This window comes from Muntiacus reevesi, chromosome 17 (assembly GCF_963930625.1).
Source record: "Muntiacus reevesi chromosome 17, mMunRee1.1, whole genome shotgun sequence".
NCBI classification, from domain to species: Eukaryota; Metazoa; Chordata; class Mammalia; order Artiodactyla; family Cervidae; genus Muntiacus; species Muntiacus reevesi.
In genome coordinates, this window is record NC_089265.1 from 51,986,232 (window position 1) to 52,005,297 (window position 19,066).

General features: G+C 39.2%; 1 protein-coding gene across 7 annotated transcripts in view; it reads left to right on the plus strand.

Moving 5' to 3' along the window:
• The window catches only part of LOC136148383 (transducin-like enhancer protein 4), a 150,025-nt gene that overhangs the window by 74,532 nt on the left and 56,427 nt on the right, over positions 1-19,066 (plus strand). For 5 of the 7 annotated variants that reach the window (XM_065907889.1, XM_065907893.1, XM_065907891.1 and 2 more), the window contains 2 exons: positions 5,510-5,714; positions 6,950-6,966. In XM_065907889.1, coding sequence (XP_065763961.1) covers positions 5,510-5,714; positions 6,950-6,966 — 222 coding nt within the window. The remainder of the gene's footprint in view (positions 1-5,509; positions 5,715-6,949; positions 6,967-19,066) is intronic. The other 2 variants (XM_065907890.1, XM_065907892.1) reach the window with 1 other exon arrangement.

Sequence of the window (19,066 nt, forward strand, 5' to 3'; positions counted from 1 at the left end):
TCATTACATCTGTTTTCTTGGGGGTACCATGGACTGTACTCCTGGCAACGGTTTTTAAAATTGTGTTGCAATCTATTGCAGTTTTTATTCTTTATGAGGCTTGAATTATCTCGAGTTTTGCCAGTGAGCATCCCTTAGGGTTGATCCATTGTCCTATTTGTCACACCTGCTAGTCTTGCTTTCTGGCAAGAGATGGAGCAGGCTCCCTCTGTTTTTTTGTTTGTTTGTTTATTTAAAGAAGCCAAGATACGGCACCAGGTGTGGTCATTGCTGCTAGGGTGTCATTACTTCTAAGAAAGTTTTTGGTTTTTTTTAACCTTTGCAGGATTTTCCTGTTGATAGCATTGTAGAGTGAAGGGTGCTGGACGAGAGAGCCTCTGCTTGCTTTCCAGTTGGAGTTGTCCAGAGTCTCCCGGGATTTGTGTAGACTGAGCCTCTACACTCACACTGATCTTGCTCAGGCATTGATTGGTCAAGGAGTTGGGGACATTTGATTAAAAAGAATTTCTTTTTTTCTGGCAGAAAGACATTTCCTCTGAACTTGATCTGTTAGTAGTTCTTTTTTTGCCTTCATTCCAAACTTGAAACTGTGAGGAGATAATTCTTTGTTTTAGAAACTTCAGTAAAAACTGTTAACAGAATTGAGGCTGTATCTACTACCTCATTGCTATTATATTTTCAGAAATAATTACTGGCTCTTTTTCACAATTAATTATCCTAATGGAGTACTTATTTGTTTAAGCTTAAAGTTCACTCCATTTTAGTGTTTATTCTCTTGAATGGCCTATCAAGGGAAAAGAAAAAAAAAGATCTTTATTTTGTATTGTGGTTTGAGATAAGAGAGTGTTTTCTTTTTTAAATAAGGCGCCCGAGATAGAAGAATTTTTCCAATGTGTATATTTTTCTCAGTGTTTTCTTTCAGTTATGGTTACATAGAGTATATTTTATTTTATTTTAATGTTCAAGTGGTACTACAGTGTATTCCCTGCTCTTTTTTTTTTAATTATTTTTTATTTTTTCCTTATAAAGTAAACATTTTTTTTTACCCCATTGCTTTGTGATTAGAGTGGTGTTTTTATTTAAAGATGGTTGCTAATACATTGGTTTTATTGACTAACCAGGAATCATTATCATTTATACCTGTCACTCTACAGCTAGGCTAGTTTCTAGGGAGAGACTTACAAAGAAGCTTAAAAATGACCACTGAATTTAGAAAGTGATTTCTTTTATTGATATAAACATTTAAAAACCTACTAAAGTATTTCAGTATATCTGTCTTACATTTTTATCATCCATCTTTTGGTAACTTAATCTCATTTTTATTTTACAGTTTTATATTTTAAACACTTGCTAAAAATAGCTCCTTTCTATAGGATGCCCCAAGTGTGCTTTTTTGTTTAATATTTTGTATGTATAATGGATGACTTATAAAATGGGTTTATGGGTAACACCCTCTCATTTTTTTCTCTCTAAATTCAAGGCATAATTATTCAACATTACGATTATAATTTGGATGTTGTCATTCATAAAATCTTGAAAGGACTTTATAATTTTGATATAAAAACAAGTGAAAAATTAAAACCTCTGTACAGTGTGGCGTTCTGGAACAGAAAAATGACACTAATGGAAAGCTAGAGAAATCGGAATGAATTCTGTGTTAGATTAATAGTAAGGTACAATGTTAATTTTTTTAGTTTGATAAGTTCTCTGGGTGTGTAATTTTAAAAAGTTTTTAGTTTTGATAAAGTCTACAGGTATGTAAGACTTTATTGCATTAGTGGAAGTTGGATAGAGGATATATAGGAACTCTCTTTATATTTAGTTGAAAATTGATTTACCAAAAGCTTTAAATCTGCGGCCGTATGACTAAACAGTGGTGAGCCAGGTGCCAGGGTACAAAGAGTCCGGAGGCTGCTGTCTTCTCCCTAGAAGGTCACAGTCTTGTTGGCAAGTCAAGGTCGTCTTCTCCATAAACAGATGAGTAACAGTACATTTATGAGGCAGCCTGTGCCAGTGAATGATACAGGGAGTCCTGTGAGATAGTAGACACATGGCGTGTTTGGAGAGGCCTTTGCAGAACCCGTGAAACATGAGCTGAGCAGGATAGCTGAGTACAACTTCGATAAGTAATGAAGAGGTGGTTCTAAGAGACAGGAGCGGCCATGGATTGAGAAAAAAAGTATTGGCAGCGATGATGCAGTGTGGGTTCATTGCAGTCAAATTGAGCCGGTGGAGATTTGTACTAATCAAAGTATGGGGTGCTGAGGGTCTAACTGATTTGGTGGGACTGAGAACTGACAGGATCCCAGGATGATGGATATAGAAACACAAAAGGAAAACAAATAGGTGGTGACTGGTAACTTGAGGCAGCGAAAGTTACTTAGGGGATGGATTTTGTTAAACATTTTCAGTAATGCTGGACTGCCAAGTAGAATTGTATGGGAAGGAGTTATACCAGGGCTACTGGAGCATAGGAATGCAGCAGAAGGCTTAGGACTCTAGTGAACAGAAGGAAAAGTCTAGAAGGAAATTTAACAGCATTCAGAGCGGTAACAAAGAGAGGCTATGGTGATCACTTTTGGGTTCCCAAAGCAGGTAGGGGAGAGTCTCATAAGGAGGATATGTCAGAGGGAAAAGTGACTATGAAACCTTGAAAAATTGCTATCTCAGTGGTCATCAGTTTTTCAGATTGATGGGCCTGAAATATAGGGAATTAAGCAGTAAGGAGTGTGTGTATGTACAGGAGGAGGTTGTTGACCTTAGTTTTTGAAGATGTTTGGCTCTGCACAGACAAGGATATACACTTACGGACCTAGCTGAAGAAAGTAAAGGAAGGTTATTTAAATTTAATAAACATTTATTCAGTGCCAGTTATGTGGAAGATACTGTGTTAGGGACATTGGAGAACACAAAAAGTGATTAAAATATAGTGCTTTTTCCCCCTCCTGAAAAAGTGCTACTTCAAGTTCTTTTAGTGTTAGACAAGTGTTAAAATGCTAGAGATGACGCTTGCAAGCAGAAGAACAAAATCAGTGACAGAACCAGCAGCAGAGAGCTGGAAAATTGATGGAGCTGCGAAGGGAGAGGGAAGAGATGGCAGGTGCAGGCGAGGAGTCGAAGCCTTGGAAGGCAAAAGGGAACTTCCCTCTGCTAAGACAGGCACAGTGGAGAAGAGGAGAAGACCAGTGTGAGAGCTATTATGAGACAGGATAGAGCACAGGTGAGCCTTCACTATGAATGGCGTGTGCTGCAGACTAGGGGTGAATTTTTTTGCCTTTGGAAAGTTCTGGTTGAATGGGAAAATGAAGCTGTTACTGCTTATTTTTGGTCCTTTGAGACAAAAACAGAAGTGAAACACTTGGGTCACTGAGGCATTGCTTTTAGCTTAGGATTTGTTTGTTTGTTTTTAATGTCTTATAATGAAATAAACATTTTTAATTGCTCAGATGTATGTGAATCTCAGTGTCTGCAGTTAGCTAGGCTGTGTGTCAGATGCAGGTTCTCACAAAGCTTAGAGCCTAGGAAAGGTGGTAAGAGGACATAAAGTGAAAGTGTTAATCACTCAGTCATGTCCGACTCTGTGAGCCCATGGGCCCATCAGGCTCTTTTGTCCATGGGATTCTCCAGGCAACATCATGGCTTTTAATAAATGCTTGCTGGTTGGATTCTTGATCTGAGATAGAAAGTGGCTACATGCCCATCCTGTGCACACAAGGAAGTATTAGAAGATTTAGAGGAGAAAGTGATTTGGAGCAATTTTCTGGCTATTTCAGTAGAAAAAGGTTTTGAAATAAATTTGCCATATGTTTACCTAAAGGCCTTCTTTCTTTGTAGACCTATTTTCCATATGTTTAGAAAATATTTTGTGCTCATATTTTTGGTCACAACTAAGTAACAGTACATAAAAAATTATGAACGTGATTTTGTCCACTCGAAGACAGACATTATTTTGAACTACCCAGTTAGGTAGCACATTGGCAGGACTTGAGCGTGAGCCTTGGTTGTTGGGGTGTCTGCCTCACTGCTCTAATCTGCTACTTCATGGATGTAAACTGGCTTTGAAAATTAGTACTTAATTTCATTGACTGTATTTTAAATACAAATAGCCAGAAAGTAGGTGTAGGTTAAGAGGAGAAAAGAACTAAGCAGAGCTATACTTTGACTTACATAGTCAGACGCAGGAAGAGAGAACAGGGGAGGATCGGGGAAGTAAAAGTATTGACGATTTGAGGAGGAGAGGAAACAACACTCTCTCTGAAGTCTTTTAAGATCATCCTTACCAGTGAAGGGAAGCAGGAGGTGCCACCCCAGACATTTTTGAGAAAGCTGTTTTGTGCAGTCCTGCTTGGAAAGAAAATTATAGAGAAGACTGTTTAGGTATTACAGGATAGGCCTGAGAAGTGATTCTCAAGGTATTAATTAAAATGTAATCACTACAGAAGCTAGTCTGAGAATTTCTCAACACTTGTTTTCACAGAACACTGTTAAGCAGAGTCCTGGTTGACGGGACTCCTGTTGAGGGACATGTTTCACCTCACCGCGCGCCTGCTCCTCCGCTCGGAAGAGGCAGGGAGGCCTGCCCACTGAGGTTCCCGGAGCCTCACTTTGCTTCGGCGGAGGTCAGGCACCCCCCTTGCAGCCTCTTGAGGGCTTTCTCATGTGTTCCAGTGTGTGCTGGTAAAAATGACTTGAAACTCTTGTCAGCAGTTACTGGTGCATGCATCACAGTCCCACTCAGATAAACCTGTCACAACACGGAGGCGGCCGCGGGAGAAGAGTACAAGGGCAGGCCTCTAGCTTTCCATTCGAGCATCACTAGACGTGCGCAGAGTGCCCAATTATTTCAGCATTATTGAGCAAGCCTACAGGAGGACCCAAGCCTTGCTGCATTAGATTTTCTTTAGTAATTTGCTCAAGTACCGCTGAGGACACTTAAAGGGCTTAAAACGGTGGCTGCAACCAGTTCCCTTTTCAGGGTTGTTAATTCAGGTTTTCTCTTTCAAATTAACTCTGGCCGCATGCTGTGCAGTGGTTCTGGGAGAACTGTTTAACACTAATTTTCTCAATTTTCAGCTTTTTTTTCTTCAGCATAACTGCTTTAACAGTTAGTCACATATATGTTTTGATTAGAGATGTATAATAGTGAGGCTCCGTGTTTTTGGAGACCAAAATACAGACGCTTTGTTGAGGAAATCTAATTTCAGCTATTAAAAGTAACCTACATAATTTCACTATTTAAAAATTAGGTTATTTACAGTGCATTGCAAAACCAACAAATCCAAGTAAAAAAGATAGCGTTTCTCTGTTATTCATCTCCCTCCCTTAAAAAAAAATTATATATATATAAATGGGATGTATGACCCTTTGTGTGTTTTTATAAAGGATAGATCTTTCCTTCATGGGTGCTGGGCTTTGCAGGGTCTTTTTGCACCACTTTCCTCTCCTCCTGTTGTTGAGGGTGACTGAGGTACAAGGAACAAGTTCAATATCTTTGTCTCGTTTCTCACAGCAGCAGCAACTCCAGGCCCAGCATCTATCACATGGACATGGTCTGCCAGTGCCTCTGACCCCACACCCTTCGGGGCTTCAGCCTCCTGCCATTCCGCCCATCGGCAGCAGTGCCGGCCTCCTGGCCCTCTCCAGTGCCCTGGGAGGCCAGTCCCACCTTCCAATTAAAGATGAGAAGAAGCACCATGACAGTGACCACCAAAGAGGTGAGTGATTTTCTCAGAGTCTGTCTGGTATCACCTGCTGCCGCTGAGGGTCGGTCTGGTCATCCTTCTTTGTCCTATTTCTGGATTTCATTTTCCCGGTTACTAAACAGGATTTCCCTTGGAAGGCAAATTAACGATCAGAAGCAGTCTTTGCGCAGTGATCCCCTGTTGACTGGCAAGAGTTAATACGCTCCCCAAAGGTATAGGGGGATGCATTTCCTGGTTATTGCCTCTATTCCTTTGCTGCATCCCCAAGTCTAAATTGGTAATGAAGTGCCACAGTGCTCTGTGTTTGAAATTGTGAGTGGCATTTATTAGCTAATTTTGACCGAATCCATTTTGGGGGAGGTTTTGCTGATAAAGTCTCACTTCATAGTTTGACAGACCTAATTAATATTTTTAAATCAGGTCAGTCTGTATAATGCAGTGAAAATCTTGCAGGTAAGAGAATAATTTAGGTAGTCGTAGTGATTGAGAAGTTGGTTTAGCTAGCTCTCTCACCCAGTCTGTTTAGATGAAAGTAACTCATTTCTGTGTATGAGAACAACACAGTTGATGTAAATGATTTTAAGTTGTGTTCTTTCTATTTTGGTTTCTTCAGTCCACTGAAATAGATGATAATGCAGACACATTGTGATCTAACTATATGTTTATAAGGTGCTTGTTAGTAGCTTTTATTATTTAATGACAGAAAAGCAAATGAAAGTCTCTCCCAGCATTTGTTTGTGGGAATTTACTTAGTCCTACAATGGGTGGTTCCTGGTCGGAAGGGTGTGGTTAGAATTACAACCCCGTATCTCTTCTTGTTTCACTGCCATTACCATGAATTATAATCTTGGGTAAATGATTTTTATCACATAAACATAAATTTCCCTTCTCTGATGTTAGAAACTCTGTACTGTTTGTCATACAGTTATCTTAGTGCTATGGTCCAGAACTGAGGCGTGTCTGTAAACACTTAAGTGGAAAAGTCAATAAGGAGTATAAATAACAAGAATGTCCAGCTTTGGTTTCTCAAATTATGTCAAAGGTAGCTTGGTGCTCTGTGGATCTGGCCAAGTAGTAATTAACTTTAATTAATTAACTTTACAGAAAAGTTGACATCTGTGTCATTCATTATTTAGTAGAGATCAAATTTGACAAGTGTATGATTTTATGTAAACTAACTGGTACTTTTTTTTTTTGCTTTCTTCCCCCCTCTTGACCTGCCCTTGTTGCTGCTGTTTTGCCTATAGACAGAGACTCCATCAAGGTATGTCTCAAAGTTACAAATGAAGGAATGACTTACCATCAGGCTCTAAAAAATTTGAATAGATTTAGTAGTGGATTCTTTGAGATTTACCAAGATGATTTGGTGGGCTTCACCGAATAGTGGTGAACTGCATTTTTAGATTCTTTCGGTTGTGCATTTGAGATTTTTGAAAAAATTGGTCCCATTTCTCTATCAGAATCAAGATTTATAGACCAAGATTGAATTATAAGATCTGGCTTGTGTTGCTCTTTTTATTATATCTTTGCCGTGTGAAAAAGAATAACTGCTTTTCTTGAGTTAAGCTTTGGCTGTAAGATAGGTAAAGATGGGGAAAAAATCGGTTTGTAAGGAAATACACATTTTGGGAAACAGTTCCAACCTGCAAAATTCTTTATTAAAACATTTAAGAGCATTTTTCTTCACCAGAAAGAATTGTTTTTTGTTTTGTTTCTTAGTTTATTGACATCTTGGTTTCCAGTATAGCAAGTTAGTCTCCTTGGGTTTTGCATCTGTCTTATTTGCCTCCTCTGTGTCTTTATAGAGAAGTTATAGGGAAAGAGGAAAAGTATTCTAGGGCCTAATGATTTGGATGTGCTTGTGTAATACCATAATGGGGTGTGCTAAGGATACCTGAATTTATATAGTAAGCAAACAAGAAAAACAGGAGACTGTGGCAGGAAATGAGTAAAATATGAAACTGCTTGATAACTTTTGGATCATGCACAATGTAAATATGCTACTGTTTTGTGGATAATTATGTTATGCATGCCATTTATATTTTGTATAGATTAGAAAGCAAAGGAAGTTCTCAAGCACAGGTGCTGTCAATTCGTTGTATTTTACAGTAGTTGAATGTTTTAGAGCATATGCAGTTACATCTCTTGGAGCTTTTAATGAAGTTACAAATACAGAAACTAAAATCTTCCCTTGAAACCACCTGTGCTGTCACTCTGAATGCTGCTTTAATCCTTTTTTTTTTTACTTTTTTTTTTTTTTATTAGTTGGAGGCTAATTACTTCACAACATTTCAGTGGGTTTTGTCATACATTGACATGAATCAGTCATGGAGTTATATTCCTTATTTTTTAATAATAGAGAGGAAGTAGAGTTTTTCCCAGAAGCCATTAAATGATAGAAAATAAAATATATCTATTTTACCCTTAAAGAATCTTTGTAATTTGGAAGGGTATCTGCATACCCATAGGAATGTCAACATTGACAAATAGGAACTGCACACTTTGAATTATTTAATTTTGCATTTACAGTTGTGTACTTTGTTGTGTAGTATGAGCATCAACACCTAAACTCAAAAGCTTTCTTAATCAGAGTGTAGTACGTTCTCCGCACATACGTACTTTGGAAGTAGTAAGTAAATGGCATTGGCCAGGATTTGCTGGTAGCAGCCCTTGGAAAGCCTGCCTAGTTATTCTGAGGCCGGTGACTTAACCATTCCCTGCCTTCATATGATAAATACATACCTTCAGGCAGGCCAGTGAGCTAAACAGAAGCCTCCTCTCATCCCACTCCCAGAAGACTGAAAATATTTATACTCCAGCGCACACTTTTGTGTCAGTTTCATTTTATAGTTCCTCACGCCAGAGTAGGGTATATTTTGAAATCATACATAATCATTCAAGATGAGTCTGGGAGTAAGTATCTATGTAGCTTGGAAACCAGGGGAAAAGCAAAAGGAAATAGAGGCGGATGATTTTGCCTTGATTTATTGTGGCATGGTAGCTATAAATAGATGTTTTTGTTGGGTGCCGTTTTTGAATTGAAGTTTCGCTGTGTCTGGTTTGGGGCTCTCCTGTGGCTTTGCTAGGTGAAATAGTTCACTAATTTTTATAAATGTGTTCTGTGACACTCAGAAAAGTAGTTAGTTGCTTGTTCCATCGATCGTCTTCATCCTCCCATAAGTGGTTCCTGGGTAAGAGGGGCTTTTTATTATTGTCTGCTGTGTGACTGGAGATGGTTTTTATCAGCCGGAGCATGCCAGTTGCCTGCAGCTGGAGTCAAGCTTGTATGAAATAATTTATTCATGCAGGATAATGCTCCTTAACATTTAACAGGTAATGAACGTGACATAAATTTCCTTCTTGCTTTTAATTTTTCCCTTTCCTCTTCTAATGTGCAAACAGGCTGCTGTGGTACTCTAAATAATAAGTAATTTTTGGCCATCTGTCAAAAGGAAATTTCAATACAAATTTAAATTAATGGTGCCTGAAATTTTTTATAGCTCTCTAAAAGCCTCTAATGTGCAGAAAATTCTGAATCTGCTGGTAGTAATTAGTGTTGCATGTAATGAGGATGTGGGCAATGTTATACAGTCCCAGTGTAACATTTTGATATGGTAGCAAAATTTTGATTTATATGAGGTTGTGGATGGGTTTAATTGTGAGAGACAACTTTAAAATGTTTTCTTGATGTTACAGATTATTAAACAGGACAGATTTCAGAATAGCTGATGAAATATAAATTTAAACTTACTGTAAAAATTAAAGTAATTAAGGTGCTTTACTTTTAGGTGGCAAGTAAAAATGAAAGAAATTCGCTTGTCAAAGTGTGGGGCTTTTTTTCTTCCTTTTCTCTTCGTGAAGGTTCTGTGGCTACTAAACCAAGTGCTGTTGGCTTTTTTGATCTTGTTTTCTATAGCTCCAGTAGCCAAGTTCATTCATAAGCCTGTTATTTGCAGACTTGTACCTGATGTTTTTCAACAAGGATGGAGAATGTAAATATGAACCTGAAAGAGAAAGCACTGTAGGCCCCCAAGGACCATTTTATTTGGTGAGGAGAAACCAGAATGGTGTGTGTTCTGGGGCTTTTATAGGAAGGATCCAAGGCACCTGCTTGTCACTTGGCCATCCAGTACCCACGTTCATGTTCCCATTGTAAGCCCTGGATTTAGAGGCTGAAAATGGCAGGAAACAAGACCGTAGTCCACTCACACTCTTAGAAGGGTAGAAAGCACAAAAGAGGTTCCTACTTCTCCTTCCTCAGTGGGAACTTTTTCATCATCTTCTGGAGTTTCTCTTGAAAAGATCCATGTGAAACCAATGAAATATTTTCTGAGGTGATAAAACCTTCCTCTGCCCCTCCCTCCTGTATGCTGAAGGGTAGAAGTTGGTGTCGCCAGAGTGGTGACAGAGCAGACATTCCCATCTGCTTCCAGGAGCTTCCCAGTTGCTGGAGGTCCCAGTTCATGAGGAGATAATCTTTAGGTTCCTCACATCACTCTGTTTCCACCTCATTGACTGATGTGTGAGGGTGAGGATTCAGAATTGTGAAGGCCAGATTGCCTAAAACTTAGTAGGAATCTGAAATTGAGAAATTCGTTTTATTACACCCCAAATGTCTATACCTCCTAGCAGCAAATAGCCACCAAAATCAAGACCAACTTGGCAAAATTCACTATCACCAACTATTGATTAGCTCCATCGCCTCTCCCAAGTTGGTATTATTGTGCTAACCTTATTACTTCCTAAGTCCTTCTTAAATATATTATGTATTCTTGTTTTTTTCTCCAGCATGCAGTAACCTCCTCAAGTCAAGCTCGTGATGAATTTGCAGTTTTTTATTTGTAAAATATAGCATAATTACATTGTTCTCCTCTAAGTGGTGGTGATTTTACTTTCATTATTTCATTGGATTGTCTTTCCCAAAGTACCAAATGCATCATCAGAGTATGATCGTTTTTAGTGATTTTGTACATTGCCAAATGAACCTCCAGAAGCACTGCAACATTTAAAAATGCCAGATGCAATATTTGAGTATGTTTTCACACAATCCGCCAATCCTGAACTTAATAGCTTTTGTAATTTTTGCTGGTATAGTAAGTATGAATAGTGCACTTCAAAAAAATTTTTTACATAAAGATATTTTTCAAGTGAAATGTTTTTCTTTGGGTCTCTTTGCTATGTTACCCGGTCCTGAATGGATTTCTTGTTTTTGTTTAAGGGTCTGCATAATGATCTGCATATTAGTTGTATCTGTGGCAATGCCTTTTTTTTCTGTCTTCGCTAGATTTTGGTATTTATTCTGTGTAGATGACTCCAACGTCACATTTTGCTTTTTTTTTTTTTTCCTTGTCTCTTTGGTTATTCTCTGTTGTCAGTAAAGGTTTATTAATGGAGAATTAGACTAAGGTTGTTTTGTTCAAATTGAAGTGTATAATTCAGGCCAAGAAAGCCCTTTAGCCTCCTTAGTTGAGTGTTACAGGTGAAAGTGGGTTTTTAGCTTGGATTAACAGAATGGTTACTTCTGTTGGCTGGTTCACTTTATGCATCAAAATTTAATGGTGAAAGGTTCTGTTCCAGGGTCTTGTGTGACCTGTGTGACTTGGTTTTTGTTCCCTTCTGCCTCTTTTTACTGTTGCAAAGAAATATCCATCAGAAAAGAGTGTGCCTTTAATATGTTTAACCCCTTGGCGTGTCCTTTGTGGGAGAAAACAGAGAAGAAGCCACTTGAGGAGGAAGGGGGTGGGCCAGTAGGAGAGGGAATAACCATTTAACCCAGGCAGTTGGGGTTTTAACACTCACTTCCCTTCCCCATGCACCTGTGTAATCATACCCTTCCTGAGAAAGCTTGGTGGAATTAATTGCCTATAGACTTTAGAAGGACACATTGTAAAAAGACAAAGGTGTAAAGTTGAAATCCATAAAGTACTATAAAGAGAGGATATAATTAAAAAACAAACATCACCAACAAACTAAACTGTAGCAGGGCTTGTGTTATTTCATGCTGTCCCCTTAGACATCAGTAATCTGAGAAAGAGTGTGTCATTAAGGGCTGTAACTTTGACTCTGTCCACTCTAACCTATTGAAAAATTATGTGAAACCCTAGTTATGCAGTCAACCCCACTGATCTCTGAGCATGCATAGCTTATAGTTCAGATTTCATTGTGAAGGTAGTTGGTGAGGAAAGCTTTATTTATTATTTTGTATATGATTAAAGGTTTAGAGGTGTTGAGACCTTGCCCAAGGTTACATAGCCATAGCTGTCCTCAAAGGAGGCATTTCCAGCATGCATTTTACCCTTGTGTACTTCAGTACTTAAAATGAACACTTTCTCTAAATAATGGACATTTTTTTGGTAATCATAATGCCCTCAATCACTTGATAATTCCTTGATAGCTTCTAGCTTTTAATATCTAGCCTCCAAGCAGATTTCTATGATTATTTCAAATAATTGGTTTGCAAGAGTTTCCCTCCTTTTAAAATTTTTTCAGTGGCACTAATTTGTTGAAAGAACCTGGGCCAGCCTTCCTATAGGGTGGCCCATATTCTGAATGTCTCTGTGTACTTCCCAATGGTGTCACGAAGACTTTCTGCTGCATTGCACCAAGAAGAAAATCTGTCTTATGATGAAGGAATGGGTAGAAGAATGACGCCTAGGTTTGCATGTACATGTTAGTGATAAACAGTTCAATGAAGTTTACTAATGATCAAGGGAGTAAAATTTTTAGAAATGTATACTGATGATCAGTTGATAGGATTCTATTTGTATGCTTTTACTTTCAGACACAGACTATCATGTATTTGCAATCCAACTCCACTTTCCAAACATACATGTAATTGCTTAAGATAGACTTTTAAAAATATATTTTCAGGTGGGTAGTGTCCTAGGTGCCCTGTGCTTCAGCAGAGCATAGGTTTCTCCCACCAAATTATCAGCTCCTTAAGGGCAAGAATTTTATCTTCTTTGTGGAACTGTGTGGGAGGACAAATTAAGGATGAGTAGGAAGGAAATTGTAATGTTCGGTTGGCCAAAAAGTTCGTTTGGGCATTTCTATAACATGGAAAAACCCAAACAAACTTTTTGGCCAACTGGTAGAATTAGGATCTCTCTAGGTCAGCTGTGTGTCAATGGACAAGTCACTTAACTTCTCTGGATTTCAAAGCAGTTAGTTACTTACTACTCTAGGCATTTTTTCCAAGAGTTTGAAATGTAACTGTTTTCTTAGGTTATTCAGTCCTGTCCCAGAAGTGAATTTTACAATACAAATCTTATACCATGGGATGTATTTCAACAATAAAGTTGGCCATACCATTAGCCAAATAAGCACAGTGGTATTTATATTTCATTTTGAGTATCGAGTGGTAGGGAAATAATTTAATGTTCTAAAGTTTACCTTTCAAGGATTTGATTTTCCAAAATAAGACAGTAATTTAAAAGTAAGTGTTTTAGCATTATGCTTGCTGTTTTAGTTCTTTGTGGAGACATTTGTTTCTACCATATTCCTGTTTGGGATTACCTTATCATAGAATAATCAGGAATTTAGTACTGTCTATGGGATTATGATGTAGTAATTTGTTCAATATTGAATTGATACCTGCCTCTAGGCATGTAAGCTGTGTGAAATGTAACAGGTGCCCTAATTCCAGAAAATATGTTGTAATTGTTTGTTTGTTGAACAGATGAATAAATATCTTTCGGGCATAGCTGGTCCTCAGGTGGTAAGCATGAATGGATTGGTGATGAGACTGGGGAAGCTGTGTTGGCTGCACCCTCCTCCACCAATCACTGAGGCAGAACAAATATTAATTAACAGGGGCAGACTGGTTGTGGGATCTGCCTTCCCCAGATGATTTTTGGCAAGGGCATTTTAATTCTTTTCCTCCATAAATCAATCCTCTTAGTTACCAGACAAGCATTTTCATCCTGAAGTTTAATGTCTCTTAATTTTCTTAATTAGAATGCATTTCATCTCTTGCAGAAATATCACATCATATAGTTTTTATTCAACATATCTTTTTTAAGTTTTAAGGGGGCTCAATATTTATTTGTTTAAACTGGCATTTGAATTTTAGAAGCTCTTGTTTCTCAGAATGTAGATAATTCTTCCAAAAGAATTATTTAAAAGAATGCCTGACCATCTTTTTTACATTCATATATAGTGAGATTTACCATAACCCACTCTGGAAAAATCATAGAATTACCTACAGGGATGCTCAGTATCCTCACTTCTCTATTTCTTGAGTTATTTCTGCTGCAACACTTACTTCTATCCAACTTATATATTTTGTTTTATGGTGCTTTGAAGTACCTCACATCTTCTGGGTTAAAGATTCCCTGCACCTGGGGGCCAGCCGCTAACAAGGGTTGTAATTTTGAACGTGAAGAGGAGTCATATCTAATAATTACCGTGGCAGCTGCCGTGGGACATGGTTGAGCAAAATTCTAGCTTCATGAAAGAGGAAGGGAAGTTTGCTGAGGGCTGGCTGATACCTGCTGCAAGAGTTTTGGATTCTTTTAAACAAACTTGCTGTTGGAGGAAACTAACGAAATCATATTTCAGAACTAAATGATGCTGCTTAGATCTAGCAAATCACAACTAAATCTTAAGAGTTGAATACCTAGTTGTTTTACTTTGAATCTAAAAACTGAACAAAGTAAATATGGCAAACAAAATAAGATTGTATCAGATTCCTTATTCAGAACCAGTCCAAATATGTGTATATCTATGTGTAATAAATTTTACAACTTTAAGAAGGCATTTTAAGTGTCAGCTAATAGGACTTTCGGGCCTCTGTGCTTCCACTTGAGGGGACACAGCTTCCATCCTTGGTCAGGGAATTAAGATTCTGAGTGCCACATGATATGGCCAAACACACACACACACAAAACAAAGCTCGTATGGTCATTTCAATTCCTGTTTACGTGCATAGTTGTGATTCCAGTTTGTGTTTAGTTGTAATGGGTGGCTAAGCCCCGTCCTCCCCCCATCCCTGGGTTCAGTGACGCCCTGGTTTTGCTTCACTAGAAATGGGTTAAAGCAGCAACATGCACTTGCGTGAAGTCTCCTCACAAGCAGTCTGCCTTCTTCCCTCACACTGCTTAATATTCCATCCCTTCACCAGCCACTGCTGTTCACGACAAGCTTATCCTTTCCTCTCCCTCACCGTGACTGTAGGGTGAGCTTGAGGAATTCTTTTTCAGGAAAATGGACTCCCTATTTAATTGTATCACACCCTAAGGATTCTTGAATTTTTTTTCCCCTCCCAGATCGGTACTTTTCAAGTTGCTGAGTGTTCATATTTAAGAGAAGGGGAGGGGAAAGGGAGGTTAACAGGTTAGTGATGCCACCCAGTGAGAGAAGCCAGTAGGCAGTATAACACCACCTCATTTTTATTTATTCTTCCTTATGGCCATTTTAATTATTTTAGAAATTTTCGAGAATTCATTTATCTTTCTTTAAACTTCTGTTTTCTTGAGTGACATTTGGCCTTTTGAACAACAAAATAAAATTGGAAATGCTAATGTTTTGAGCCATCTAAAGGAGGAAAATAAAAATGTCACCATGGTAACAAAGCTGCTTTCTAGATGGTTTCCTAAGATATGCCTGAACTAGAAGCAGATGTCTGATTTGAGAATCTTGCCTCCTTCAATGTAAACAAATAACTTCTGGGCAGGTGTTAGAAATAATATGGAAATCCTATTAAGGGGCCCCGGGTTCCTGTCAGTCACGAAGCCCGTGCCACAAAAGGGCTGGTTGTCACATAAAGGCGCAGAGTAAATTCTCATTAGGCCTGAGCTTTTCCCAGGAAATGATTGTCTCGGTGTGTTCCTTCTCCTGTGAATCTGAATGTAAGCTGTTGCTTCTATTGATCTATTCACTGGCTTTATTTTTCTCCTCTTCATTCCAGATCCTCCCTCACCCCCGCCAGCCTGTATTCTCCCCCCTCACCCACCCCTTCCCTTTAGATTAACACTTGATCTGTGCTACTGCTCTGAGACTTGTGACATTTGTGATTTTAACCTCCCACCCTGGGTGGGGGAGGAGGGAAGTCACTCTTCCATCCCTGGGGCCTGTGGGACAAAGAACCGGGCTGATGAGCACCAGGGGCTGTCTGGAGCCACACAGCAAGAGGCAGCCCTAGTCCTGAATACTGTTCTGTGTACATTTACTTGTAGTTGTGTGTTATGAATTAAGCAGAAACTAAAAGCATGAAGAGACAGTGTTTTTATGAACTTTTCCACACCTCTGTAGTTGTCTGGTAAGCCAATAAAACTGCGCTGTACAATATGGTAGCCACTAGCCACAGCAAGCTATTAAATTTAAATCAGTTAAAATGAAATAAAATGTAAAAATCTAGCTCCTCGGTTGCACTTGTGACACTTCAAGTCCTTGGCAGCCGTGTGTGGCTCTTGTAACTGCCACGCCAGCGCCGCCGTGGGAGAGCACCATCATTGCAGAAAGTTCTGTCGGCCAGGGAGAGACTTCAGCCTGATCAAGGCTAACTAGTTCAGCAGTTTTATCTGGTTAAAACCGACGCCTGGTACTCAAAAGCAAAGCTTTCTCCTGATGCATAGAAAATAAGGGGCATGTGTGTACTTGGTTTTGTAGCTTTACTGTTCAGAAATGGTTGATATGGTCGACTGCATTAATATAGTGACCTTTTAAATGGTTGTAGGCCTTTTTTTTTTTTTCCCCTGGTGGAATTGATTGAGCAGTTTAATGTGAATCTTCCCAAAATGGACCCCCAGGAGATACTTTTTAATGTTTCTAAACAGAAAGTTGAGGTGGTGGTAGGCGTGGTTGAAGGCTGTGCATAACGATGCTCTTTATAATACTCAGAAGGTTAAATGTGGATCAACACTGAAAACGAGGCTTCAGGAAAGCCTCAGTGTTATCATGCAGCGTTTCTCGGGCTGTAGGCCCTGAGACGCACTTCATAAAGCCAATAAAGCGCGCGCTGGTGGTCTCCCGTTGCCCTAGCAACGGGCCATGGGGCACAGTGTGTGTGAAATGCATGAGCATCTGTGAATTAATCTTTTTTAGTTTGTTCTTTTCTTGGCACTGATTGGCCCGCGTGGGCTTGTGCCTGTGACACTGTGTGGAGGGGTAATCCGGAGCGTTCCCCAGGGCCTGGCCCCGGCGTGGGTGGTGGGGCCGCAAGTGAAGAAGGGAGCTGTGGCCTGACAGCAGGCTCGGTGCTCGCACCTTCGGGTATATGGGGAAATGAATGAAAAATGTCCTAGTGAATCTGGGCCTTCCTGGGTTTATTGGACCGCCCTGAAAAAATAATCTTTAGAGAAAACTAAATAGTCACTTCTGTTTATACCACAGCTCTCCGGACCTGAAAGGCCTCTGAGTTATTCCACATACTTGCCCCAGCCCCAGTCCTTGCTCCAGGGATTAGAACCAGACCATGTTGGACTAGTGGGAATGAGACTCCTGAATTGGACGTTTAGGCTGGAATCTGTTTTGATAATAAAACCTGGTAGTAACCTGGTCTGACCTTATTTAGAGCAATTTTACATTGAGCTGGTGCCAGTTCTGTCCTCGGGAGAAGAGAGCAAACTGTGAGTCAGTAGACACACTCAGGAACAGTACCTCGGTGTTGTTGGAGTTGCAGTTACTCCCCCGCTGCTGACAGGACTGTCTTCAGTTCTTGCGCGCGCTGCAGCACCCTCCGCAGACTGTGTATTCCCTTCCTCCTGTCACGACAGATGCTCCCTTGTAAACTGCTTTGCTCATCCTCCTCATTTTCAATTTCCTTCTCTACCTATTTTTCTCCTACTCTTTTTTTCTCAGCCTCCATTCTCCCTTAGGGGTCAACCCTCTTTACTGGGGATGAAGAAAGACTGTTACTATAAAATGTCTCATGCTGGCTGTGGCCTGTCATGTATAACATGTGGAGTGAGAAATTTTGTTCATAAATGTCTTAAGACAAAACTCTGCTTCGTGATAGTCCATTTGATTTGCTTGATGGTCATTAATATTGAGGGGCATATATATAAGTAGGAAGAACTCTTTGTCAATTTGTATCTTCTCCTGTGACTTAAAAAGGCACAACTGTACCTCTGTAGCTGAGAGACTTTCCTGATTTCCTGTTAGACACTAAACAAAGGTTATTATTTTAATGGTTTCTGACTTAGCAACCTGTTGGTCTCGACAGATGAACTTGAAAATTGAGCAATGGCTTCTAAATTATTTAGTTAGTAGGTGTCAGTTTGGCAGCTGGAGGGCAAATAGGCCTGCATTGGGTCATTTGGATGCATAGTAAAATTAGGTATAGTCCCACCCCTCAAGTTGTTTTCCTGCTAAAGTATGCAACTTGAGATATGCTGCCTTCTGAGTAGAATAAAATGCATTAATGAATCGTTCCCCTTCATTTCTTTGAGCTTCCAGTTAGTCCCAAATTCCCTTAAAATGTACATGTAGAACTAGTCTGTGCTATATGGAGGACTAGCTTCTAAAGGCGATCTTCTGAGGAAGCTGCCAGGGCTAGTGTGCAAAATACATGCAAAAAAGGAACCTTTGGCAAACTCCAAGGGCAGTGCCAGTGGCAAAGTTCTGTAGGCTTCCCATCTTGATGGTGCCTTTTACTTTTGTTCAGATACTGTTTTGTATCAGTGAAACAGTTGGACCATAGAGCTAAAATATTATCATCAGACTTCTGGATGTTTGAATTCCACTCATTTGCTTTTCAAGTAGTTTCTCTGATTGGGGGAAAAAAAAGTTTTCTGTTGCTGTCTTCAGTAAATAGCCTTTTTTCCATTCAGATGGAATTTTCTTCTTTCAAGAGTCTTTTTAAAAGTTTATCAACTTTGTAGTTGTTACTTGAAGGCAGCCTCTGAAATACTACAGTTACAGGAAATATGAAAGACCTTTAGGAGGGAGTAGCATTCATGTCCTGGACAAGTATTTGTTTTTTGAAAGCACAATTCTTTATGCCCCAAACTAAGAATTGTTGGATACTCATGGTAAGAAATGAACATTCTACAGCAGTAAATGGCAGTGAGTAAGCTGGCTATAGTGAGGAGAGGAAACGAGTTTGAATCTCTACTGTTTCCTTCATCTGTGTTTGACAGATGTTAAGTGTGTTAAAAGCAGTAATTTTGTAATCTGGATGTGGAAGGCTGGGAAAGAAAGAGAACACAAATAATATAGAAGGGAAAAGATTCCAGTCTCCTGATATTTTATTCTTACTGTATATACTGGTCCAGCAATCAGGAATAGTCCTTGAATTTTATTTTTAACTTTTTAATTCTTATTATGTTTTAAAAGTATTAATAGAAATAAAATCATACTTTCATTACTGTTGTTGATATATGGACCTATAAAAACAAATGGTACTTAAGGGAAAATTTTTCTCA